The 27305-nt window shown below is 45.1% G+C and overlaps 1 protein-coding gene across 1 annotated transcript in view; it reads left to right on the top strand.

Annotated features, from left to right (window-relative positions):
• Positions 1–27305, top strand: part of pappa2 (pappalysin 2) — a 177985-nt gene that overhangs the window by 90255 nt on the left and 60425 nt on the right. The window contains exons 20-25 of the mRNA XM_080778846.1: positions 107–303; positions 5676–5786; positions 7896–8031; positions 10222–10396; positions 10707–10869; positions 15496–15673. Of these exons, the coding sequence (XP_080634972.1) occupies positions 107–303; positions 5676–5786; positions 7896–8031; positions 10222–10396; positions 10707–10869; positions 15496–15673 (960 nt within the window). The remainder of the gene's footprint in view (positions 1–106; positions 304–5675; positions 5787–7895; positions 8032–10221; positions 10397–10706; positions 10870–15495; positions 15674–27305) is intronic.

Below are 27305 nucleotides of genomic sequence, written 5' to 3'. Positions count from 1 at the left end.
ACCACTTTCGTCATCGGATGAAATAACCGTCAGATTAAGGTAAAAAGTCGGTTAGTCCGGTCTTCTTCCTCTCCTTTATAACGCTGTCCTGTGGCTCCCCCTGCAGGCGAGCCCAGCCAGTGCTACGTGTTCGAGGGCGACGGCGTGTGCGAGGAGTTTGAGCGCGGCTCCAGCGTGCAGGACTGCGGCTACTTCACCCCCCTTGGCTACACGGACCAGTGGGCGGCGACCGCCTGGGCCTCCCACCACGACCACAGCCGATGCCCCGCCCACGCCGCCACCGGGGAGCCCTCGCTGTCCCAGGTATGGATATGTTTGTTCTCAAATGTCTTCACGCTAGGACCCCCCCCCCCCAAATTGACACTTATTACCCCCTATTAGAAATGACATGCCAGGGAGTGGACCCCCTTATTAAAGTGAATATGTTTATGGCTCTATAGCAGTAATGCTAGTTAGTTTCATTTATTGTCCACATGTGGACATTTGTCTTCGGTCTCAAACAACAGTAAAAACAAGCAACTGTAATGTTTCTAATATCTATCAATGAAGAAACTTGGGTTCTTTTTTATTTTTTTTATATATTTTTTATCCCACGATTTTGTAACCCATTTTTCACCCCTGTGTCAATCATCTAATGTGATCCTGGGCTCTACACACCCTCCGCCAACCTGGGAAGAGCAACGGACTTAACTCATGCTTCCTTCATGCTTTAGTGTCCAAGTTGCTCCTTTACGCCTGACTGGGGGGAGTTTCCCTGGTTGGACGTAGCGCGTGGAAGGAACACGTTATTCCAACCAGTTCCTTTCCCCTCCATCAGGCGCCCCGGCTGGCCAGGGGGAGGCAGTTTTAGAGACCAGGATTACTGCATATTTTTTGTGAGGGTACCTACCCTGGTGGACACGGGGAGAACATGCAAACTCCACACAGAAAGCCCCTTTCGCCAACCCCGCCTTCGGGTATGGAGAAACTTGGGTTCTTGCAATGTCAGGACTTTCAAACTAGGAAGGGCATGACCTGGTCAGCCTGCAATGACATGCATATAAGATCTGGTCAAGCATGAGTTAAATCCGTTGCTCTCCCCAGGTTGGCGGAGGGTGTGTAGAGCCCAGGATCACAGTAGATGATTGGCACAGGGGTGAAAAATGGGTTACAAAATCGTGGGATAAAAAATATATTAGAAAAAACAAAAAAAGATCTGGTCATAACAGCTTAGTAAGATGTTAAAAGTAAAAAATATTTAGGACGACCGTTGAGCCGATTCTACTATATGGCTCCGAGACATGGACACTTTCAAAGAAACAAGAGAATCGGTTGGATGGCACTTACACCCGCCTTCTAATGAGAGCACAAAATCTGTATTGGAAGAGCCACCCATCGACTAATCAAATATACGGCAACCTTCCCTGTGTTTCTTCACTGGTCCGATCTAGAAGAACACAGTTTGCCGGCCACTGCTACAGAGCTGACAATGAGGTTATATCTTCCCTTCTTCTCTGGAGTCCTGCCTCAAAGCAGACCAGAGGTAGAAAGCTGTCGTTCCCTGATGTCATCGCTATAGGGACACATGCTTCAGTATAGGAACTGGGGGTGGCAATGAAGGACTGGGAAGTCTGGCGTATAGCATTGTGGAATCCTTGATCTCGACCGCGGCCGAAAAATGATGATGATGATGATGATGATGATGCAATGTCACTTAATTTGGACTGGTAGAGTTGGCAGCATACAGGTCAGACATCCTATCTGATCTGGAAATGTTTGTAGGTGTGGTCTAGAATGATATGGCTGTGGCATAGTCATCATCATTGCCATCTATAGTGGCTGTTATAAGTCACATATCACAACATCCCTTTTTCTTTAAATGTAAAATCACACAAATACTTTTAAACATTTCTGTTAAATTATCTCTGTGAAATTACACACAACACATTTTGTGAATTGTTTTTAAACTGTTGCTATTCCAAATGCATACAGTATAACACATATCAATGTCCATCACATTTTTTTCTTTCTTTCTTTCTTTCTGTTTTTTTTTAATGCATGCTCAAATGTAAGTACCGGTACGTTTTTTTCTTTTCTGGGCTGTTCTTTAGAGGACCAGTCTGTCGGGTGGTTTAGACTGGCGTGTTGACCTTCTCAGTACAGGTGTTGAAGGTGTCTGGTCAGTTGAAGTTGAAGGTGTCTGGTCAGTTGAAGCTGGAGGTGTCTGGTCAGTTGAAGTTGAAGGTGTCTGGTCAGTTGAAGCTGGAGGTGTCTGGTCAGTTGAAGTTGAAGGTGTCTGGTCAGTTGAAGCTGGAGGTGTCTGGTCAGTTGAAGTTGAAGGTGTCTGGTCAGTTGAAGCTGGAGGTGTCTGGTCAGTTGAAGTTGAAGGTGTCTGGTCAGTTGAAGCTGGAGGTGTCTGGTCAGTTGAAGTTGAAGGTGTCTGGTCAGTTGAAGCTGGAGGTGTCTGGTCAGTTGAAGTTGAAGGTGTCTGGTCAGTTGAAGCTGGAGGCGTCTGGTCAGTTGAAGGTCTCTGGTCAGTTGAAGCTGGAGGTGGCAAGTTTGTCAGCTCAGCTGGTGGTGCCGCTGTGGTGCAAACTCCATCCTCAGCTGACTGTTCTTCAAGTGTCTCTGTTTTTTTTCAGCAAGCTCCTTTGATTCCTTCTCAGAACTTGACCATCTTCTGTCCTGACGGTGTATAAGATCTAGGTTCCTTCAGAACTGCAGGCTTTCTTGTTCCAGTAGCTTTAGAGTCTTCAATTCTCACTGTGTCATGTTTAGACAGTGGCACTAACCATTTGAACACGTTGTCATAGTTTCCTTTCTGTCTGTTTTGCAGACACTTCTGTGTCTGTCTCATGAGGTTATGCTTCTTCTGTTTTACAGTGTGAGGAAGTGTGGTTCGCAGTCTGCGTCCCATCAGTAGCTCAGCTGTTAGACATTCCATGTTCTAGCGGTGATGCTCGGTAACTCAGTAGAGCTAGATAAGGATCTCGTGCTTTCTTGAGTAGATTTGTTAATATTTGCACACCTTTTTCTGCTTTGCCATTGGATTGGGAATACAGGGGGCGTGATGTGACATCATATTCTTCGGCGAAGTTCTGGAACTCCTTACAGTTGTAACATGGCCCATTGTAAAAATTGACAAATTCCATGTCTCGCAAAGATAGATGTCAGATGTGTAATCACACAAGTAGCTGTCATGCTGGATGTGATCTCTGGAAAGTGAGAAAAATAGTCTTTGACCAGCAGATCATTCTTTCCATCCAAGTAACAAGTCAGTTCCACCTTTCTGCCAAGGCACAGCAGGACGAACAGGTAGGTCTGTAGTTTCCATGGGCTCTGTCTGCTGCTTGGCATGATGTTTCAGACAAGTTTCACAGCTCGAAAGCATCTTGTCAATGTGTCTGTGTTGATTCCTGGCCAATAAATTGATGTTCTGGCTCTTCTCTTACATTTCTCCATTCCGAGGTTCCCCTCGTGAAGTCTTTTTTTCAACATCTCTTTTCTCAGTGACTGAGGGATGACAATTCTGTTCTTTTTGAGGGATGGCAATTCTGTTATTTCTGAGTATAGAAGTCCATTCATCACACTCAGCTCTGCTCTGTTATAATATTGACGTTCACCTCGAGGCCAGTTCTCTTCCAGATGTTTCATGACCCTCTGTAGTACTGGGTTCTTCTCCGTTTCGGCTACAATCTGCTTAGATTTCCTGTCTGATACAGGTAGTGATGCTGTAGTCAAGTTCACATGTAATTGAACATCAGTCTCTGTAGAGCTCGCTGGTGTGTCACTCTGTGTTGTTGCCCTGGACAGAGTATCAGCCATCACAATGTGTTTACCTGGTGTGTATGTCAGCTCGAAATCATAACGTTGCAGCTTCATCATTAGTCTTTATGAATATTATTATTAAATCCAAGATTTTAGAAAAAAAATTGTTGCTGAACAACTTTTAGCTTTTTTAAATTAGAACAATATTTTAGACAAATTTCAATTTGGTTTTAGACAAACTCCACTGAGACAGCACTTTTAAAAGTATCAAACGACCTAATGATGTCATCAGATGCCGGTAGAGGATCGATTTTGGTCCTGTTGGACCTCATTGCCGCTTTTGACACGATAGATTACACCATTTTAATCGATAGGCTTAGGGATAGAGTTGGGGTCATTGGTTTTCCTCCTACCTCATAGGCAGAAGGTTTTCCTCCAGTGCCAGTCTCCGGCTCTGTCCCCCTCTCCTGTGGGGTGCCCCAGGGCTCAGTCCTGGGTCCAACCCTATTTTCGTTATATATGCTGCCCCTGGGACACCTTATCAGCACTTTTAACAACATTTCATACCATTTTTATGCAGATGACATCCAGCTTTATTATTCTTTTAACACTAAGTGCCCTGCAGATTTTAATTGCAATGTTTTATTTGACTGTATATCAGCCATTAAGGCCTGAATGTCAGATAATTTCCTCCAGCTGAACAACGAAAAAACGGAGGTACTTTATTGTTGATAACATTGTTCCCAAGGTGGTAGACTGTATCGGCCCCCTCAAACCCAATGTGCGTCCCGACTCCCAACCTCAGAAACCTTGGCGTCACTCCAATCCTGGCCTCCCTGCACTGGCTTCCTGTGAATGTCAGGGTCCAGTTTAAGTTACTGGTGCTAGCTTTTAGAGTTATGCATGGTCAGGCCCGGATTACCTGACTGACCTGGTGCCTCGTTATGTGCCCAGAAGGGCCCTTAGGTCTCCAGAACAGGGTCTGTTAGCCCCACCCTCCAGAACAGGGTCTGTTAGACTCCACGACATTAAAGGGACACTTCACCCTTTTTGCAAAAATATATATGTTAATGACGTTTAGAAGCTTTAGAACACTTTCATGGGGGTCTTAATGTATGTAATATGTGGTTTTAGATATTTTAGATTGTAGCAGTGAGCACAGTGTCTCTGATGTAATGGACACTGGTCTCACTTCCTTCCTGGACTACATGTTGTCTCAGTAAGACAGCTCTCCCCCTATCCACAAGGAGGAGCAGTGCACCAAAGAATTATGGGAATTGTAGTCCAGGAAGGTAGTGAGACCAGTGTCCTTTACATCAGAGACACTGTGCTCACTGCTACAATCTAAAATAGCTAAAACCACATATTACACCCATAAAGACCCCCAGGAAAGTGTTCTAAAACTTCTTCTAAACGTCATTAACATATCTTTTTTTGCAAAAAGGGTGAAGTGTCACTTTAAAAAACAAAGGTGACAAAGCATTTCTGGCTGTATAGCGGCCAGACTTTGGAATGCTCCTCCACCAGCCCTGAGACTTGCACCCTCGGTGGACATTTTTAAAAACAGCCTTTATTAAAACTGTCCTCTTTGAACAAGCATTTGTGAATGATGGTTCAACCTGATTTTTCAGATTTTTTCCTATACTTAGACTCTTCATGCTTATATTGTCATTTATTTGAGTTGAATTGTACAGCTTTTTTTTTCTTATCTGCTTTCTTTTCGTTGTCTTGTATTTTATTGCATGTAAAGCACTTTGTGAGTCCTCTCTGTGGAAGGTGCTATATAAATAAAAGGTACTTACTACTTACTTACTTATTTGATGGATGGATGGATGGATCAATCAATCAATCAATCAATCAATTGAGCTGTTGACTTGATTTGATCTATATGGTAACTCTATATAATGATGTTTTTTTCTGTGCTCAAGTCCTGCAGATCTCATTATCTGGAGCTGAATGAGAAGTCCACTGACGCTTGGTTCCCGTGTACCGCCCAGTCCATCTCACACAACGAACTGGACCATCCGGTCTGGCTTAAGGTACCTCACCTACAAACACATCCGGTTCTGGCTTAACCCATTCTGACCTCAGATTCTAAAAATGTTTTCTACATCCTGACAGTTTTCATTCTGACCTGAGATCAGATTCTAAAAATGTCTTCTACATCCTGACAGTTTTCATTCTGACCTGAGATTCTGACCGGAGTGAATAGAAGTGCGCGCTCACAACTTGTTCACTTCTCAACTATTATAGATAAGAAGCATACAAGATAACGTTGCTGTCGGAAGGAAACCTGACTTATTTTAGATTTTTCCCCCCCCCTTAAATCACTGCTATTGAACACCCGTACAAGCAGTTCAAGCAGTGATTAAAAATAAAAAAATTAAAACACTGTTTGAAAAAATATTGAACCAATGAAAAGTAGTAAAACGTGATTCGGAAAGAAACCCTCCATTGGACCCTCTGAACTGTCTGCTAAAGCAGCTAACCCAACCACCTCTTCCCTGACATACTATGTTCGTATATAATATGATATGATATACACAATATATTATATGAAGTCAGAACACCAACTTTGATGAGGCAGTATTGCTTTAACCCATTCTGGGCGGGAACCCCTATTGGTATCTTACCCCCTCAGGCCGGGCACCCATATTTGGGTTCTGTACAGTATGTACAGTATTCAAAAATGTAAATTTTTTGATGCTGCTATATAAATATTTGATGTTTTTCAGAAACCTTAGGTCAGGATTTAGAGGCGTTTTTAGAATCGGCCTTAGGCCTTAAAGGGTTAAAAATAATAATAATAATACAGTGTTTTACTTTTATTAATTTCCTGAAAAATGTAACCTGCCTTTTTTTTCTTCTTTCTAATTATTTGGTCGGCCCAAAACATTGTGTTTATTGTCATGATTTGTCACAACAAGAGTTGGCTTTGTCCGCAGCGAAAACGTCTCTAAATAAATACCTTTTGAAAAGTCTACAGTATGAGGAAAATGAACAGGGAATCATTTTCCGGGTCTGGAAAGGGGGTGGGACTTCGCAGTCCCGCTCTATAGAATTAGAAGTACAAGTTTATAAACATCTTCCAGATACATGAATGGTCTCACAAACGTCATGATGTCGGCCCTTAAAACAACATCATTACATTTTCAGTCTTGATATTGTATATTATTCTGCTTTCGTTCCATGTTCCATGTTTAGTTGCAAAGACGTTCTGACTGAGTGTGGTTTGTCTGGTTTCAAAGATGTTCTGACTGAGTGTGGTTCGTCTGGTTTCCAGGTGACGTTCTGACTGAGTGTGGTTTGTCTGGTTTCCAGGTGGCGTTCTGACTGAGTGTGGTTTGTCTGGTTTCCAGGTGGCGTTCTGACTGAGTGTGGTTTGTCTGGTTTCCAGGTGACGTTCTGACTGAGTGTGGTTTGTCTGGTTTCCAGGTGACGTTCTGACTGAGTGTGGTTTATTGTCTGGTTTCCAGGTGACGTTCTGACTGAGTGTGGTTTGTCTCGTTTCAAAGATGTTCTGACTGAGTGTGGTTTTGTCTGGTTTCCAGGTGACGTTCTGACTGAGTGTGGTTTGTCTGGTTTTCAGGTGACGTTCTGACTGAGTGTGGGTTTGTCTGGTTTCCAGGTGATGTTCTGACTGAGTGTGGTTTGTGTGGTTTCAAAGATGTTCTGACTGAGTGTGGTTCCAGGTGACGTTCTGACTGAGTGTGGTCTGTCTGGTTTCCAGGTGACGTTCTGACTGAGTGTGGTTTGTCTGGTTTCCAGGTGACGTTCTGACCGAGTGTGGTTTGTCTGGTTTCCAGGTGACGTTCTGACTGAGTGTGGTTTGTCTGGTTTCCAGGTGGCGTTCTGACTGAGTGTGGTTTGTCTGGTTTCCAGGTGACGTTCTGACTGAGTGTGGTTTGTCTGGTTTCCAGGTGACGTTCTGACTGAGTGTGGTTTGTCTGGTTTCCAGGTGACGTTCTGACTGAGTGTGGTTTGTCTGGTTTCCAGGTGACGTTCTGACTGAGTGTGGTTTGTCTGGTTTCCAGGTGATGTTCTGACTGAGTGTGGTTTGTCTGGTTTCCAGGTGACGTTCTGACTGAGCGTGGTTTGTCTGGTTTCCAGGTGGCGTTCTGACTGAGTGTGGTTTGTCTGGTTTCCAGGTGGCGTTCGCCCGGCCGGGCGTGGCCGCGTCCGTGATGGTGTACCTGGTGTCGGACGGGGCGTGGCCCGGCGAGCAGTGCCGACGGACCGTCACCATCGTTCTGTCCGACACCAACGGCAAGAACCACTCACTGGGTGAGTTCTGAGAGCACAGCACATACTACAATAATAAAAAGAGTCACCACCGTTCTGTCTGACACCCACAGCAAGAACCACTCACTGGGTGAGAGAACAGAACATACTAATAATACAAGAACCACTCACTGGGTGAGTTCTGAGAGCACAGAACATACTGCAATAATACAAACAGTCACCACCCTTCTGTCTGACACCCACGGCAAGAACCACTCACTGGGTGAGTTCTGAGAGCACAGAACATACTACAATAATACAAGAACCACTCCCTGGGTGAGAGAACAGAACATACTACAATAATACAAGAACCACTCACTGGGTGAGAGAACAGAACATACTACAATAATACAAGAACCACTCACTGGGTGAGTTCTGAGAGCACAGAACATACTACAATAATACAAGAACCACTCACTGGGTGAGAGAACAGAACATACTACAATAATACAAGAACCACTCACTGGGTGAGAGAACAGAACATACTACAATAATACAAGAACCACTCACTGGGTGAGAGAACAGAACATACTACAATAATACAAGAACCACTCACTGGGTGAGTTCTGAGAGCACAGAACATACTACAATAATACAAGAACCACTCCCTGGGTGAGTTCTGAGAGCACAGAACATACTACAATAATACAAAACAAATGAAATGAAATAAAAATGACTCCCTGGTTGATGAGGCAAGAGGAGTCGAGAGTATAGGGATGGAGCTGGAAACCCGAGCCCCGTTACAAACTAGATAACACATTTATTGAGACCCCCGCGGGCGCCGGTATCAATAAGCGTTGGAGGACGGTGCGTTCATGGGGGTACGAGTACGATAACAGTCAGGTCGGTGGTGACTAAGGTAGTCCTTAGCCAACCAACACACAGGGATTAGCCCATGTAGACCTCAGGCCCATTCAAAAAACAACAAAAAAGGGGCTTCTATAATCCACGGTTTTCTGAAAAATCTTTGTTTCTATCTCAGTGGTTCTCAAACTATTTCATGCCAAGGAGACCGAAAATGATTTGTAATTGGCCCGCCGACCACCATCTGAAAATATGTTGTTCAAGGGACCGCCCCCCCTCCCTCCCTCCCCCGCCCGCCCCCACCAGAAGACAAAGATTTGAGTGAAAAACATTCGCTCTGAAAGATTATGACAGTATATTCAAAGATTTGCGCCACATTTTCAAAACAAAATAGCAGCTCTTACAAGCTACGAGCTTGTAGATCTGCTATTTTTTAGCTAAAGTATAACACATAATGCTTAAAAAACCCCACCAAAAGGTGTTTTCCCGTCCTGAATGGGTTAGAGACCAACGGTTCCACTGCTAAAGGACAAACTGAAGCATAACAGGACAGACTGAACCAAAACAATATGGCTATCAAGGCATAGCAGGGACATCCTGGCTCTCACACGCTGCAAAACATTGGATTATGTTCTCTCCAGAGTTCCGTCGACTGAAAGCATACAGTAGGGACAGACGGACGGACGGACGGACAGACGGACAAAGCCGGACCTTGGAGTGGCTGCACGCACCCTATGATTGCACCGCTCAAAAACGATGCCGAAAAATAGACTACCTTTTTTTTTCTTTCACTGACGAAAAACAAAACACAAACTATTATGCTATGATGACTAAAACTAAGACAATTGTTGGCAATTTTGCCAACGAAATAAAACTAGACTAAAAATGTACTAGTGGAGGAGAGATCCAGTAGAACTGAAAGTCAAGTAATTCATGGCTGTTGCACTCTGAAAATAGCAGATGTATACAAGCTCACAACGTGTCGCAAGCACGGCTATTTTTATAGCATGCGCAACCGAGTGTGAAATCTGTAATTACGACGCCATCAAGGCCTGCCAAAATATTTTTAGACTTTAGCCTCTATTCGTATTCACAGTCCAGTTTTTGGTGAAGAAGTGACCACCGAAAACTACAACAATGTAGTTCTTACTAACCAGGTGGTGACCTCTTCACCCAAAACTGGACTGTGAATAGGCGTTTAGTCAACAAAAATCTTAAGATCTTGGTCGAGATATGTCTAAACCTTAATGGAGTTTCATTCCAAAGACTATGACTTAACTATCAAAATGTGTGTGTCTCTCTCTCTCTCTCTCTCTCTCTCTCTCTCTCTCTCTCTCTCTCTCTCTCTCTCTCTCTCTGGCCCTGTCTCCCTTTGTGTCTCTCTCTCAGGCACACACAACCTGTCGTGCGGGCGCAACCCCCTGATGGTGAACGTGACCCATGACCTCTCCCAGCCCTTCTTCCTGACCTCGGCGCTGCTGCTGTTCTTCTCCTCGCCACAGGTGGCGGTAGGGGGCGTGGCCCTGCGCACCTCCTGCCACTTCAGTGCCTTCGCCCTCACCGGGTGCGCATCACAGGCACGCACACGCACGCACTCGCACACTCACGCACTCGCGCACGCATGCACGCAGGCACGCACGCACGCACGCAAGCACACACAAACACACACACACACACACACACACCATGTGATCTCCTATGACTCCCGCACGACGCACATGCGCAACAACATGCACCCATCGACTCCATGTGGTGGAAAGTTACTAAGTGCATTTACTTAAGTTACTGTATACTCAAGTGCAAATTTTGAGGTATTTCTTGAGTATTTCCAATTTCCAATATATATAACCTGTCTGTCTGTCTCTCTCATACAGCTGTCTGCGGCAGCCGTGTCAGATCGACAGCTGCTCTCCTCCACAGCTGGAGCACGCCTCCGTCAGGTGTAAGGGTGGAGGACTGGCCTCTCGATGCTCCGTCCAGTGTCACCGTGGCCTCAGTCTGACCGTCCTCAACAGCAGGGGACATCCGCCCTACCAGGTAAGGACCATAGACTGTAAGGACAGGGGACATCCGCCCTACCAGGTAAGGACCATAGACTGTAAGGACAGGGGACATCCGCCCTACCAGGTAAGGACCATAGACTGTAAGGACAGGGGACATCCGCCCTACCAGGTAAGGACCATAGACTGTAAGGACAGGGGACATCCGCCCTACCAGGTAAGGACCATAGACTGTAAGGACAGGGGACATCCGCCCTACCAGGTAAGGACCATAGACTGTAAGGACAGGGGACAACCGTCCTACCAGCTAAGGTACACTGAATGTTAAATGGTAAAAATGGTGCATTGCTGAATTCATATACATCGCTTTTATCCAAAGCACTTCACATAGATTTAAGCAATATTACACGAGAGGGTGTGGGTTAACGTGATTATTGCCACGACAGTGATGTGGTCAGGAACGAGACGAAGTCGAGTTCCGCAAGCATCACTCATACACACACACACACACACACACACACACACACACACACACACACACACACCGATGGCGGAGGAAACACATTGCAAGGCACCAACACCTGCTGCACATCGGGATCAATTAGGGGAGGGGTTCGGCATCTTTGCTCAAGGACGCTTCGACACACAGTGAGCCTGATACAGTTCTGATCTGATTCTGGAGCTAGAAGAAGAAGAGAGATGTGTCTGGGATGTGTGGAGCGTTTTTTTCCCGGCCTGTTCTTTGCGAAGGTTCTGCCAACCTCTTTGTGTTGGCTGATCTGAGCGGAGTGGGAGTGGGGGAATTAAGAAACTTCAGTGCACAATGCAAGGAATAAATGCATTCGCCATGTATCCGAAGGAAGTCTGATCCAGTCACTTTTAGATTTCTCCAGTTTAATCCTGAGTTTAAGTTTTGTTGTGTTCAATATCTGATTTTAGGCATGTTTAAGCCTCCAGGAAAATCCGTGTTGAGGTTCTTAATCCACTGTTTTTCATTAAAACGTCTTTGTCCTATACTGTCCAGTTGGGATTGTGTTGAAGTCCAGCGCATTTTAGAGCTTCAATGCCGTGAGCCATGTGAAATGTTGCACAAATCTTGTGGTTGTCTTTTTGGCATTGTTAATATTGTATCTGTGTTGTCCCAGCCTAGTACCTATTGTTTTACCCGTTTCTCCGACATATTGTAAACCACATTTTCACATGTGATTAAGTAAATGCAGTTGCTGGTTCTGGCTGTTATTTGTAGTTTAATCTCTAAGACGCGTTTTGTGGTTCTATTTTTTACTAATTGTTTGGGTTTGAAGTATTCTGGTCCCTGGCGTGCTGGTGTGTTGATTTATTTTAGCTTGCTGTGTACTAGATAATCTTTTTTCTGCTGTCTGGGCCATTGGCTGGCCCAGACAATGAGGCGGGACTTCCCCCCCCTTACTCTTCGTTGGGTTTTTTTTTTGACTGAACCGGGGGTGGCTCCCGTTCATAGACTGTAACGGCAGCCACGCCCCTCAGAACATACGCGACTTTATGGTCATTTATTTAATAAATGGGACCATAATTTTCCAAAAAGAATATTATGACATGAGAAATGAGACTTTAAACTAGTGACTGGAAGCAGAAAGTATTCATGACCATGTTTATTAAGGTAATACAATCTAGGTGAAGTTGGGCCCAAATACATGGACCTCTATGGAGCTATGGGTTTTTTGGGCCCAATGACAGCGCCACAACAGGCCATTATATGAACTTTCAGGAAGTCCCGATTTCCTTAGTGGCTTCACAAAATATCTGCCTGACTGCCCCCCTGGTAAGGACAGGGGACAACCGTCCTACCAGCTAAGGTACACTGAATGTTAAATGGTTAAAATGGTGCATTATCCAAAGTACTTCACATAGATTTAAGCAATATTACACGAGAGGGTGTGGGTTAACGTGATTATTGCAGTGATGCGGTCAGGAACGAGACGAAGTCGAGTGAGTTCTGCAAGCATATCACTCACACACACACACACACACACACACACACACACACACACACACACACACACACACCGATGGTGGAGGAAACACATTGCAAGGCACCTGCTGCACATCGGGATCAATTAGGGGAGGGGTTCGGCATCTTTGCTCAAGGACGCTTCGACACACAGTGAGCCTGATTCAGTTCTGATCGCAGTAGGAAGTTATATTCCATAGTTCTGGAGCTAGAAGAAGAAGAGAGATGTGTCTGGGATGTGTGGAGCGTTTTGTTCCCGGCCTGTTTTTTGCGAAGGTTCTGCCAACCTCTTTGTGTTGGCTGATCTGAGCGGAGTGGGAGTGGGGGAATTAAGAAACTTCAGTGCACAATGCAAGGAATAAATGCATTCGCCATGTATCCGAAGGAAGTCTGATCCAATCACTTTTAGATTTCTCCAGTTTAATCCTGAGTTTAAGTTTTGTTGTGTTCAATATCTGATTTTAGGCATGTTTAAGCCTCCAGGAAAATCCGTGTTGAGGTTCTTAATCCACTGTTTTTCATTAAAACGTCTTTGTCCTATACTGTCCAGTTGGGATTGTGTTGAAGTCCAGCGCATTTTAGAGCTTCAATGCCGTGAGCCATGTGAAATGTTGCACAAATCTTGTGGTTGTCTTTTTGGCATTGTTAATATTGTATCTGTGTTGTCCCAGCCTAGTACCTATTGTTTTACCCGTTTCTCCGACATATTGTAAACCACATTTTTCACATGTGATTAAGTAAATGCAGTTGCTGGTTCTGGCTGTTATTTGTAGTTTAATCTCTAAGACGCGTTTTGTGGTTCTATTTTTTACTAATTGTTTGGGTTTGAAGTATTCTGGTCCCTGGCGTGCTGGTGTGTTGATTTATTTTAGCTTGCTGTGTACTAGATAATCTTTTTTCTGTAGGCCGATATAATTTTATAATCTTTTAGAAGATCATCCGTTCGGTTCTTAAAATTCCTTTTTATTCTGTTGTTGGCTAGTGTGCTCTGTGTTGGGGGGGGGGGGTTGGATCAGATGTTGCCATGTTGGATCAGATGTTGAAGATATGGGGGTGAAGCATAAGTTAAATAAGTTTTATTTACAGTCTGTCAATCCAGGTGGCTTTAATGAAGATCTCTCCCTCCAGTGCCACCTATAAGGAAAAAGTTATTTTCAAAAAGTGATTGTATTGAAGTCTGTCAATATGTGATGTATGCCGTATTCTTGTTTCCCATATAACTGTTCTGTAAATGCCCATGCCCCACCATCTGGTGCTGTCATCAATTAGTATAATTAGCAATTATCAGCACCTGAGCTGTATTGTTTTGGAGCTCTTTAAGAGCAAGTTCTTTGTCTGTGAAAATCCTACAGCACTGACGAAAGTCTTATAGGACCCAAACGTTTGCTTTTTAATTGCACTTTGAGCACAGAGCACTTTATGAGCCTGATAATATATATATACTGTATATATATATATATTGTTTTTCTTAAGTCTCAGAGTTTTACTTCCATTTTTTTATACGGTGTGAGCGAGTCTTTTTCTGTCAAAGTTTCCCGAAGATAAGGGGGTGCCATACCTTTGGTTGCTCTGTAGGCCAGCATGACTGTTTTGTATTCTGTGCGGGCAGCGACCGGGAGCCAATGGAGGGAGCGGAGAAGGGGGGAGACATGTGAGCCAATGGAGGGAGCGGAGAAGAGGGGGGAGACATGTGAGCCAATGGAGGGAGCGGAGAAGAGGGGGGGAGACATGTGAGAATTTTGGCTGGTTGAAGACCAAGCGTGCTGCGGCATTGTGGATCAATTGGAGAGGTTTTAAGTGCACATGCCAGTAGGCCAGTTAAGCCTGATTAAGTGGTTATATTGTGTTGTGAGGTCGAAAATATGCTGCAATTTTTCTTTTTTTTAAGATTTTAGCAAAACAAATCTCATTTTTTCCACCTATAGTTCCATGCACAAAGTAGGGATGCCAGTTTGAAAGTGGTTAACCATTCAGTTTTGTTTTAAACGCTCTACCTCGCGTCTCCATCTGCAGTACAGGGGGGGCCTCGCGTCTCCATCTGCAGTACTGGGGGGGCCTCGCGTCTCCATCTGAACATGCAGTACTAGGGGGGGCCTCGCGTCTCCATCTGAACATGCAGTACAGGGGGGGGGGGGATTGCCCAGCATGGCCAGTGCAATAAACCGGCCCTGTGCCTGATGACTACAAATCAGTGACTACAAAATGTCTCAGTTCCAAAAGCAGAATAATATAATATCTTATTTATTAACTTTTTTATTTAATTTTTTTTAACGTTTTTATTTAGTTTTTATCATTCAAAATAGGTAGTCGGCATTTTTTTCTAAAACTCATTCTCAATTAATTAATTTATTCTCTCTCTTCCTCCCTCCCTCTCTCTCTCTCTCTTTTTCTCTCTCTCTCTCTCTCTCTCTCTCTCTCTCTCTCTCTCTCTCTCTCTCTCTCTCTCTCTCTCTCTCTCTCCATCTCTCTCTCTCTCTCCATCTCTCTCTCTCTCTCTCTTTGATGCTTTGTTGTTTTGATGTTTTTATGATTACTGTTTTATAATGTAAAGCACTTTGTAACTATATGTTTGGAAAGGTGCTATACAAATAAAATGCATTCATTAATGAATGAATTAATGAATGAATGAATTAATTAATTAATTCCCTCCCCCCTCTCTCTCTGTCTCTCCAGAGAGAGACGGAGCTGCAGTGTGTTCAGGGTTCCTGGGACCGCGTGGTGAGCTGCCAGCCCGTGGACTGCGGCATGCCGGACCAGTCCCACGTCTACCACGCCATCTTCAGCTGCCCGTGGGGCACCACGTTCGGCAAGCAGTGCTCCTTCACCTGCGGATCCCCCGCCATACTGCAGGGTAAGTCTTTAGTCCTTTAATTACCCCATTCTGACCTGAGATCAGATTCTAAAAAATGTCTTCTACATGAAAGGTACTATATGTTTACCCAGGGTATAACTGGACTATGTAAGCTCAAGAACTTGTTTACAGCCCAGGCCCTGCTCATATAGAACATTTCATGGTAGGGGGTTCAATGCCTTGCTCAAGGGCACTTCAGCGGTGGTAATTTTAACGCGCCCAGTCCGGGGATACAAACTATATTAGCGACCTTCCCATATCGAGACCGCTCCGCAAACCGTCCGGCCACCGCTGCTGCATGCCTATACATCCTAACAGTGTTCTGAAAAAGTTTCTATGTCAGTCGTTCTTTCTATTTTTTTTCAAAAATAGCAGACCTATACAAGCTCAGAGTGAGCTTGTAGATCTGCTATTTTTTCAATAGCTAAAGCATAACATAATGCTATCAACACCAAAAAGGGGTTCCCGCCCCAGAATGGGTTAATATCGCTTCTCTGTTTCTCCTCCCACATGTCTCGCCGAGTTCTCTCTATTGTTCCGTTTGTGTTCCAACAACCTCATCTTGTTGGAACACCCAGTGATTGTTCCGTTTGTGTTCCAACCACCTCATCTTGTTGGAACACCCAGTGATTGTTCCGTTTGTGTTCCAACAACCTCATCTTGTTGGAACACCCAGTGATTGTTCCGTTTGTGTTCCAACAACCTCATCTTGTTGGAATACCCAGTGATTGTTCCGTTTGTGTTCCAACAACCTCATCTTGTTGGAACACCCAGTGATTGTTCCGTTTGTGTTCCAACAACCTCATCTTGTTGGAACACCCAGTGATTGTTCCGTTTGTGTTCCAACAACCTCATCTTGTTGGAATACCCAGTGATTGTTCCGTTTGTGTTCCAACAACCTCATCTTGTTGGAACACCCAGTGATTGTTCCGTTTGTGTTCCAACAACCTCATCTTGTTGGAACACCCAGTGATTGTTCCGTTTGTGTTCCAACCACCTCATCTTGTTGGAATACCCAGTGATTGTTCCGTTTGTGTTCCAACCACCTCATCTTGTTGGAATACCCAGTGATTGTTCCGTTTGTGTTCCAACAACCTCATCTTGTTGGAATACCCAGTGATGTCTGACGGTTGCCCTGTTTGTTTGTTTGTCTGTTTGTTTTTTTTGTTTTTGTTTTTTGGCTCTTGGAATTCCGTCATGGAGGTCAAGCCAAATAAATGGGCTTTTTAAATGTTTCTTTATAGAGCGCTTTTAACGTGACGCAGCCAAGTCTATGGATTTTTTTTATCAATATATTTATTGCATTTTTCTTTATTTCCACAAACAGTATCATCAGAACAATTTTAATGTTTGTTCAGAGCACTTTTGCCTGGTAATGTTTGTTTTAAGAAGTGCTCTCTAAGCAAACGTTAAAAGATAGGCTATACCCCTCACTTCACTGGAGTGTGATTTATTAATATTTAACCTAATTCAAATTTTATCCAACGATTTTTGTAACCCATTTTGTTCACCCGGTGCCTAAGCTGTAATCCTGGGTGCTGCTCTCCCTCTGACAACCTGGGGAAAGCCTCGAACTGAGCTCATTCTTCCTTCAATGCATGAGGAGTGCAGGACGCTTCTAATCACCTGACAGGTGGCGTAGTTTCCACGGTTGGACGTAGCGCGTGGAAGGAACACGTTATTCCAACCAGTTCCTTTCCCCTCCATCAGGCGTCCGGGCTGACCAGAGGGAGGCAGTATAGAGACCAGAATTACTGCAAGTTTTTTGTGAGGGTACCTGAGGGTATGGCAGGGGTTTTCAATTGACTGAGAGCTTAAAAGGTTAAGATAAGTTAGGACAGAAAAGTGATAATGATGATTGTATGATGATAAGAACGCCCCTAACTTCACACGATTGTGATTTTGTTTTAGTGCACTAGTGATTTTATTTCTATTTCTGTCAGTTCCTATTGGCTGTTGGCCAGTCATGGCTGCCAGTTCCTATTGGCTGTTGGCCAGTCATGGCTGCCAGTTCCTATTGGCTGTTGGTAGTCATGGCTGCCAGCTCCCACCTGATGTCGTGTGGGAGTCCAGACTGCTCCAGGCTGCCCTGAATAACTGCTAGCTTGCATAACGTCTTCAAACTAGGACTTAAGTCTAAGATGTTCAATAAAACGCGTGTGCTGCTGTATGCTCTAAAGAGGATGACATTATCTCCCAGCATGCAACAAGACATCGCATCTCTCAGATCTCTACGTGGGACTTTCCCCTTGGGCTCCACCTTTTTTCCAGGAGAAGGTCTCTGGATTGAAGTTCCATAATTATATTATACTTTCTCTTGTTGCCAGAAAATATTACGTACAGCTCTCCATTGTATGCAAAAAGCTGCATGAGGCGTGGATTCTTCTGGACCGTCGTGCAGAAGCTGTGCTCAGCCAGGAGTTGTTATTTGTGTCAAACACTCTGATGTTGTTGTCGTGGACCTTGCCCCCCCACAACAAACATCTTTGTCCCAATAATGGTGGCACGGTGATGTGATGAGTCAAGTCCTGCGGTATTAATTAAAGCCCAGACCATTGTGGTGGTGTCCAACCCATAGACTGTAAAAAATATGGCCAAAGCGTTCCGCGGGTCTAACGTGAACGTAAAATGAAGCCTGTCAGTCCTTGCAATGGAAGTCGCCATCTTTCTAGATCCGTTTTGGCCCAGCTCAGGCCAGCTGGCCCATTGGCTGGCCCAGACAACGAGGCGGGACTTCCCCCTTCTTCTTCGTTGGTTTTTATTTTGACTCGAGTGGGTGGGGGATCCCGTTGATAGACTGTAACGGTAGCCACGCCCCTCAGAACATGCGCGACTTTATGGTCATTTCTTTTATAAATGGGACCATAATTTTCCAAAAAGAATATTATGACATTAGAAATGAGACTTTAAACTAGTGACTGGAAGCAAAAAGTATTCATGACCATGTTTATTAAGGTAATACAGTCTAGGTGAAGTTGGGCCCAAATACATGGACTTCTATGGGGCTATGGGTTTTTCTGGGTCCAGTGACAGCGCCACAACAGGCCATTATATGAACTTTCATTTCCTTAGTGGCTTCACAAAATATCCGTCTGACTGCCCCCCTGGTCCAACCCGTAGATGCCATTAGTGCATGTCTTAGTAAACCACGCTGTATCCGCCATAGATACACACCAGATGTCCTAACACACAGCATGAGTGGCCTCACCTCCCCTCTGGAACAGCCACCAGAAGTCTCTGGCCTGAACCATCTGTGGGTGTCCACGTCAAATCCATGAAGAACGTTGTCATTTTCTCTGGGAGGAGAAGAGGCAGTCGTTATCCCCCCCCCAGATGTAGATGATATATCCAGATATCAGAACAGCTGTGTGTAATATGCAGGTTGGAGGGAATCACAAGGAGTCGTTTTCCTCCCCCCGTCCGATAAACCAACTTCGCAACTGCGCAAAGACACCGTGTTGAAGCTGTTCACACGAATCCGGTTCCCGTGGTTGATGACGTCACCGACACCTCCGAAGGCGTATAGACCTTGTGCTCCCACTGACACAGCTGCAGGGAGGTATGCCGTTTGGTAGAGATTCACACGTCAGACGCACCGTCCAGCACATTTCAGCCATGATTACGTTTATGGAAGAACTCTTTTCTTTTGTCGTGTTATTATTGTGTATATTCACCACCACTTGTTATATGGGTATACAGCGTGCACAACTGTGTAAAGCTTGACCAATCCACAAACAGGCCTGGGAGAACTGGTGGCAGGACGGATGTAGCCTCGGTCCCAGGCTTACTTATCTGTGAAAAGAAAAGCCTGGTCACAACGTATAAGGCAGAGAAGCATAAAGTGAAGCCTGGTCACAACGTAAGACAGAGAAGCATAAAGTGAAGCCTGGTCACAACGTAAGGCAGAGAAGCATAAAGTGAAGCCTGGTCACAACGTAAGGCAGAGAAGCATAAAGTGAAGCCTGGTCACAACGTGAGGCAGAGAAGCATAAAGTGAAGCCTGGTCACAACGTAAGGCAGAGAAGCATAAAGTGAAGCCTGGTCACAACGTAAGGCAGAGAAGCATAAAGTGAAGCCTGGTCACAACGTAAGGCAGAGAAGCATAAAGTAAAGCCTGGTCACAACGTAAGGCAGAGAAGCATAAAGTGAAGCCTGGTCACAACGTAAGGCAGAGAAGCATAAAGTGAAGCCTGGTCACAACGTATGGCAGAGAAGCATAAAGAAAAGCCTTGTCACAACGTGAGGCAGAGAAGCATAAAGTAAAGCCTGGTCACAACGTATAAGGCAGAGAAGCATAAAGTAAAGCCTGGTCACAACGTGAGGCAGAGAAGCATAAAGTAAAGCCTGGTCCAAACGTAAGACAGAGAAGCATAAAGAAAAGCCTGGTCACAACGTATAAGGCAGAGAAGCATAAAGTGAAGCCTGGTCCCAACGTAAGACAGAGAAGCATAAAGTGAAGCCTGGTCACAACGTAAGGCAGAGAAGCATAAAGTGAAGCCTGGTCACAACGTGAGGCAGAGAAGCATAAAGTGAAGCCTGGTCACAACGTAAGGCAGAGAAGCATAAAGTGAAGCCTGGTCACAACGTAAGGCAGAGAAGCATAAAGTAAAGCCTGGTCACAACGTAAGGCAGAGAAGCATAAAGTGAAGCCTGGTCACAACGTAAGGCAGAGAAGCATAAAGTGAAGCCTGGTCACAACGTATGGCAGAGAAGCATAAAGAAAAGCCTTGTCACAACGTGAGGCAGAGAAGCATAAAGTAAAGCCTGGTCACAACGTATAAGGCAGAGAAGCATAAAGTAAAGCCTGGTCACAACGTGAGGCAGAGAAGCATAAAGTAAAGCCTGGTCCCAACGTAAGACAGAGAAGCATAAAGAAAAGCCTGGTCACAACGTATAAGGCAGAGAAGCATAAAGTGAAGCCTGGTCCCAACGTAAGACAGAGAAGCATAAAGTGAAGCCTGGTCACAACGTAAGGCAGAGAAGCATAAAGTGAAGCCTGGTCACAACGTGAGGCAGAGAAGCATAAAGTGAAGCCTGGTCACAACGTAAGGCAGAGAAGCATAAAGTGAAGCCTGGTCACAACGTGAGTCAGAGAAGCATAAAGTGAAGCCTGGTCACAACGTATAAGGCAGAGAAGCATAAAGTGAAGCCTGGTCACAATGTATAAGGCAGAGAAGCATAAAGTGAAGCCTGGTCACAACGTAAGGCAGAGAAGCATAAAGTGAAGCCTGGTCACAACGTAAGGCAGAGAAGCATAAAGTGAAGCCTGGTCACAACGTAAGACAGAGAAGCATAAAGTAAAGCCTGGTCACAACGTATAAGGCAGAGAAGCATAAAGTGAAGCCTGGTCACAACGTGAGGCAGAGAAGCATAAAGTGAAGCCTGGTCACAACGTGAGGCAGAGAAGCTATCGGCGGACGTATCCTCCGGGAACATCCGTCAGATGTATTTCCCCCCCGGATGCGATATTTTCCCGACCAATCACAGCACTTGTTTCATTCGCGGAGAGTAAATCTGACGTAATTTCCTTGTGAGCGTGATGCTTCCGCTAAAACCCTGCAACTTCCTCCCCAAACAAATGATCAGCCTCTGCAGCGTAGGTCTTGCCCAGGGTGGGACTGATGTTCTGCCAGAGGTTTGTGAAGGAGGGATGCTCCCTTTAAGTATTGCTGATCTATCTGTCTCAAGGCTCAACTGGTCACCTCGTGAAATGAAATGAGATTGTGTTGTATCGCGTTTTTAAAGCTGAGCGGCTTCCACGCCCGCGTCATCACATATAATCTCACCATGAGTCAGCCATGCCCAAATATGGAGTTACGGGTACTTGTGTGTCATCACATACGATGTTACTACTATGTCAGCATTGCCCAAATATGGAGTTACTGGTAAGTCCATGATCAAGGCCCAAACCACACCAAAGGGTCGGGTCGGGACAAAACATTTTTTTAACTATTTTTTTATTTTTTTGCTGCTAGCTGTTAGCGTAAATGTAGTAAACTGGTGGTGACGGAGGCGTTGCTTAGCAACCGGATCAATGTTAAAAGCAGCTCCTGGGGCTAAACCACACGTCCCATAGCTGGGGGTGCATGATAGAATGATAGATGATGCATGATAGAATGAAGAAAATGCCAGCACTGATGTAACTGAATGTCCTTTTTTCACATGATTTTAGACAACGTGTGTGTTTCGGCCTAGCCCGGGCCTTCCTCAGCGTTGTCAGCTATTTACAATCTACAATGTAGGCATTCAGCAGACGCTCTTGATCCAGAGAGACTTACACTAAGCAAGAACAGAAAGCATGGCATACATCGCATATAAAAAGTATATATCATGAAACACGCGTAAAGTCAGAACGTAACAGTTCTGAGGAAGGCCGACTAGGCCCAAACGCGCACATTGTCTGCTCGTCAGAGTTAAAGGTATATTCAGTGATTTTACTTAATTCAAATATCACTTATTTTTTTTGTTTTGTTGTGATAATCCTCTCTACTATAGAGTGTGCTGACCATATAAGGAGTTCCTCCCTGTCCCCAGTTAACCCCTGGGGGTCAAAAAACCGTAGGTTTCGTTTTTGGCTCTCTATCCTTATTGGATGAAAGGCTTTGGGTCCCAAGGCAAAAACGAAACCTAAGGTTTTTTGAGTGAAATCACTGAATATACCTTTAAATTAAATCATGTGGACATACAAAAGGACATATACTGTACATTGAGTGCTGGGATTTTCTTCATTCTATCAGCAAACTACATGGAAAGCCTTTTTTAACGGTTTCTAGACCGGTTCACCTTGAGCACCGGACTACTCGGGAACGATGCAAGTTGGGAACACATGCTTCCCCCCTGTGGTACTCTATATGTGGGACCCTTCTATATTCCCATATATGGAGTTCCATGTGAGGCATGCCCAAATATGGAGTACAGGCTATAGAGCGGCACAGTCCCTCCCCCTTTCAGAACAACGAACGGCCCAGGAAATGAAAACGCAATGCATTCCCCGTTTTTATTTAATTTATTTAAAGACCTTTTAAGCGTCGTTCGAAGCCAACTCTTGTCGTGACGAATCATGACAACACACACAATATTTTGGACCAAACAAATAATTACAAAGAAGAAAAACAACAAAGAAAGTGTTGTAACCATGCCGTTTTTTTCTACTTTCTAATTCTTTGTTTGGCCCGAAATATTGTGTGTGTTGTCATGATTTGTCGTTGTTCTGAAAGGGGGAGGGACTGCGCCGCTCTATAGTCTATGACGTCATTACTATATGACATCATATTGATGACATCAGGGGTACCCCATATGGATTTGCAGATGCAAAATTTGGATGTTTGGGATTTTCGCGGAACACAATGTTTGTGTTTACACAAAACCCTCCAAGCTGGCCATAAAGGAGGGGCTAATATTAATATCGCTTTTTTTAAAGGAGTAATTACACATTAACATATAACACATTACTCTCCTGAGATTGCCAGACGTCGCGGACTTGTCAGCGAGTTCATCCGATATCCAGACAGAACTCCTTGAACCGGGTCGGCAGCGGGAGGGATGTCTGGGTTCTGGAGGCATACCTGCGCTCAACGTGCGGTCCAGCCCAGCGTGCACGTACGCCCGCACGCACACACACACACACACACACACACACACACACACACACACACACACACACACACACGCACGCACGCACGCACGCACACACACATTCCTGGCTGCTTAACCCATTTAGGCCTGACGTCAAAATTAATAAAATGTCTTCGAAAGTTCTGACAGTTTTCTGAAATACCTGCATGTTTCTGTATCAGTGGTGCTCAGTATTTCATGTCAAGAACCCCCAAAAATGATATTTAATTGGCCGCTGACCACCATCTGAAAATATGTTATTCCAGGAAACCCCCCCCCCCCAAGAAGCAAAGATTTGAGTTAAAAAACGTTCGCTGTGAAAGAATATATATATTCAAAGATTTGCGACACATTTTTTCACGATTTCTCAAAAAATATCAGATCTACGAGCTAGATGCACCGAGTGCCGTGCTATGAGCTTGTAGATCTGCTATTTTGCAACAGCTATAAAGCATAAGATAATGCTTAAAAACACCAAAAGGATGTTCCCGCCCGAAATGGATTAAAAATAGTTCAAATATTTCACATCATCGATGCGCGTTCCATTTATATTCGTGTGCCGGGGCTCTTCGTTTTTGCCACACGCTATAGCTACAGTCTAAGTATAGGTAGCGGGCCTGCGGTTACCATGGGAAGAGACGGTAAACAGGGAACATCCTCATATATTTTAGGCCTTCAGATTTAAGTGCTATAAGCTCGGATTTACGAGGAAAGGCTCCGCGCGGCTCCGTTGGCCCGTGGCGGTGTATGCACAAACTTGCTGTACTTAACATTTGATCTCTGTCTCCTCATCTGCCTGCGCTCGCGTGTGTGTGTGTGTGTGTGTGTGTGTGTGTGTGTGTGTGTGTGTGTGTGTGTGTGTGTGTGTGTGTGTGTGTGTGTGTGTGTGTGTGTGTGTGTGTGTGTGTGTGTGTGTGTGTGTGTGCGTGCGTGCGTGCGTGCGTGCGTGCGTGTGTGTCGTCTTAGCCTGGGGTTAGCCCCGTTATAACCGGGGAAAGCATCCGTGAAATTTTCGATTTTAGCGCTTTGCTATTCCAAAAAATAGCAGATATATACACACAGCGAGTTACTGTATAGCGCCCGGTTTGGTCTCCCATGGGGCGTCAGAGGGACCGCCTCAGGCGCCCACAGCCACTGACTGGGACCGCCCCCAGGCGCCCTCCGTTCCGTTTTTTTCACTTGCACTGTACCATAAATCTGTACTATAGCAAAGCACTGCACGAGCTTTGTAGATCTGCTACTTTGTATATGCTTATTCCACGTGGCGCTGTAGTGTGATCGTATAGTATATAGGGTTAGAGTCGGGGTTAGAGACGCTGTAGTATGATCGTAGTAGGGCGTTAATTTAAGGGAAAAAAACAACGCAAAGTGTTAGAATATGGAGACGCAAGGTCTCTGCCCAACGGCGACGATATATAGCGACATACCGCACGCACGCACGCACACTGTACTGCCCGCTATACATAATTATGCAAATATCAAATAGGGTCAAACATGAGATGGATAACATAAATAAGCCATGTATGTGTATATATCAAGGGGCCAGCTATGCACTCCAATGTTGAAGCGCTGGGCCCTAGTGGTAAGAGGAAGGACTGCAGGCGGACCCGTGGATTCTTGACGAGGAAACCCCGTGCAACCGAGCGCCCAATGTAAAGCCCAGCTGCACTTCCGCATTTGGACACCAAAGTTTGGTGTCCAAATGCGGAAGTGAAACGCTGAATCAGCAAATAGACGGTACTTCCGGCAGCCTTCCGGGTGCTTCAAAACGCCACTGAGCAACTTCCACTGACATGAATAGCGGAGGGGGCGGAGCTTCGCGCCAGTTCAGTCTCTATCCTTTTAATACTCTATGGTATATATACGTTGTTTTGTTGATGCTCCATTCATTCCTGGGGGAGGGGGATCATTAGTGGTGTGAATGAGCTGCAGCCACGCTGTTAATGCGTGTGGACTCACTGACCACTGAGGCCACGGTTGGACTCACTGACCACTGAGGCCTCGGTTGGACTCACTGACCACTGAGGCCTCGGTTGGACTCACTGACCACTGAGGCCACGGTTGGACTCACTGACCACTGAGGCCTCGGTTGGACTCACTGACCACTGAGGCCTCGGTTGGACTCACTGACCACTGAGGCCTCGGTTGGACTCACTGACCACTGAGGCCTCGGTTGGACTCACTGACCACTGAGGCCTCGGTTGGACTCACTGACCACTGAGGCCACGGTTGGACTCACTGACCACTGAGGCCTCGGTTGGACTCACTGACCACTGAGGCCTCGGTTGGACTCACTGACCACTCACTGACCACTGAGGCCTCGGTTGGACTCACTGACCACTGAGGCCTCGGTTGGACTCACTGACCACTGAGGCCTCGGTTGGACTCACTGACCACTGAGGCCTCGGTTGGACTCACTGACCACTGAGGCCTCGGTTGGACTCACTGACCACTGAGGCCACGGTTGTTTCAGCCGTCATTTGAGCTCAGGGGAGGTGATGTATAATAACAATAATAATAATAATAATATGTAGTCATAGAGCACCTTTCAAACATACAGTAAATGAATGCAGTTCAAAGACAAGTGCTTTATACGTTCGAGTTAAAAACACTGGTTAAAACGGAGCGATTCGAGTTCAAATCTATAGTCAATCGTATAACATCACAACAGTGACATTGAATAATGAAAGTTCATAGAAGTGGGTTTTTTTTTCATGTGCCTCTTGAAGCCATCGACCGTCGAGCCATCGGCCTGTCTGATATGGAGGTCCAAATCCTCGGTGACATCATATAGCTATAGCTGAGGCAGTCTCCCGCCATTGCTCGATATATAGCTCGGTCAGCCGTCCAGCCAATAGGTCTATCTCACAGCCCTTCCTCCGCCCCCTTTTATGAGCTAGTGGTGGTGTTGACGTGACGTCACTCCATAGACATTACATGTTAAAAAGACCTACATTCAGAAGCCGTAAAAAACGCTTTTTTTTCTGAAGGTAAACTTTCTTCTATTTGGTTTAGCGGTCTTAACATCTTGTTTTCTTCATAATAATTATTGGTCTTTTTACATTTTAACATTTTGGAAACGGCCTTAAATGGTGCAGAGAAAGCAGGTATGGGATGTAGCTCTGGTCCATAGCCTTATACTCATGGACCAAAGTCAGCACTGGCACAGGAAACTGGGTTCAAATCCAGGGTGTAGAGGAGGAAAGTTACATTATAGTGCTGCTCTAATACAATTTAATAAGTAGTACATGTGCAGTGGATGAAGGTTGTCTCCATCCACTTCCATGGAGACACGTAGCAGTGTCCTTCCTTTCCTTTCCATGCTCTCATACGCCAAAGGCAGAGTTCAGGAGAATTGCCTCTTTCCGAACTCATCCTGAACTCAAACCCGTGCAATTTGCGCCTCTGTGTAGAAATCCCTGTTGTACGTATACTGTATGCCGCGTCTTCAGTATAGCTATAAGAGTGTGAGGTTATAATATACGCCCCCAGAAATAGCTGATCTACAAGCTCTCAATGTGCCACATTCCTGAGCCGTTGGATCCGCTATTTTGGGCCAAAACTGCCCTTTTAAGGGAATTCCAGCACCTGCGCTTCTCTAACATATTATTGTGCAGGGCACGTCCCTGGTTTTAATCGTTCTGCTTGTTGCCTTTCCTACAAAATTGTCCAGTTTCAGTGTTGCCCAACGTTCATATAATCCTAAAGGCCTAACACGGTAGATTAAATTGTTGAAAAAACACGTCATTTCTGTTGAGAGACATAAGCATAAATCATGCTGTGGGCATGTTAACAGCGCCGTGTCATCATAGACATGTTAACAGCGCGGTGTCATCATAGCCCCGGGAAGAAAGAAAGCGATTATTATTTCTCCACGAATGCCGAATGCTGGCAGTCGCAGAGCAGACATGCCTCCGCACGCACGCACGGACTTATTGCTGCAATAATCAGAGGTCAGAATCATTCTCCTCTTCTTTCCTTTTTGTGCTACAGTAGGCTACACACTGATACACTGACA

The sequence above is a fragment of the Protomyctophum bolini genome (assembly GCF_963924005.1).
Source record: "Protomyctophum bolini genome assembly, chromosome: 12".
Lineage (NCBI taxonomy): Eukaryota > Metazoa > Chordata > Actinopteri > Myctophiformes > Myctophidae > Protomyctophum > Protomyctophum bolini.
Note: the sequence above shows the minus strand (reverse complement) of the source record. Positions and strands in the feature narration are given on the sequence as shown.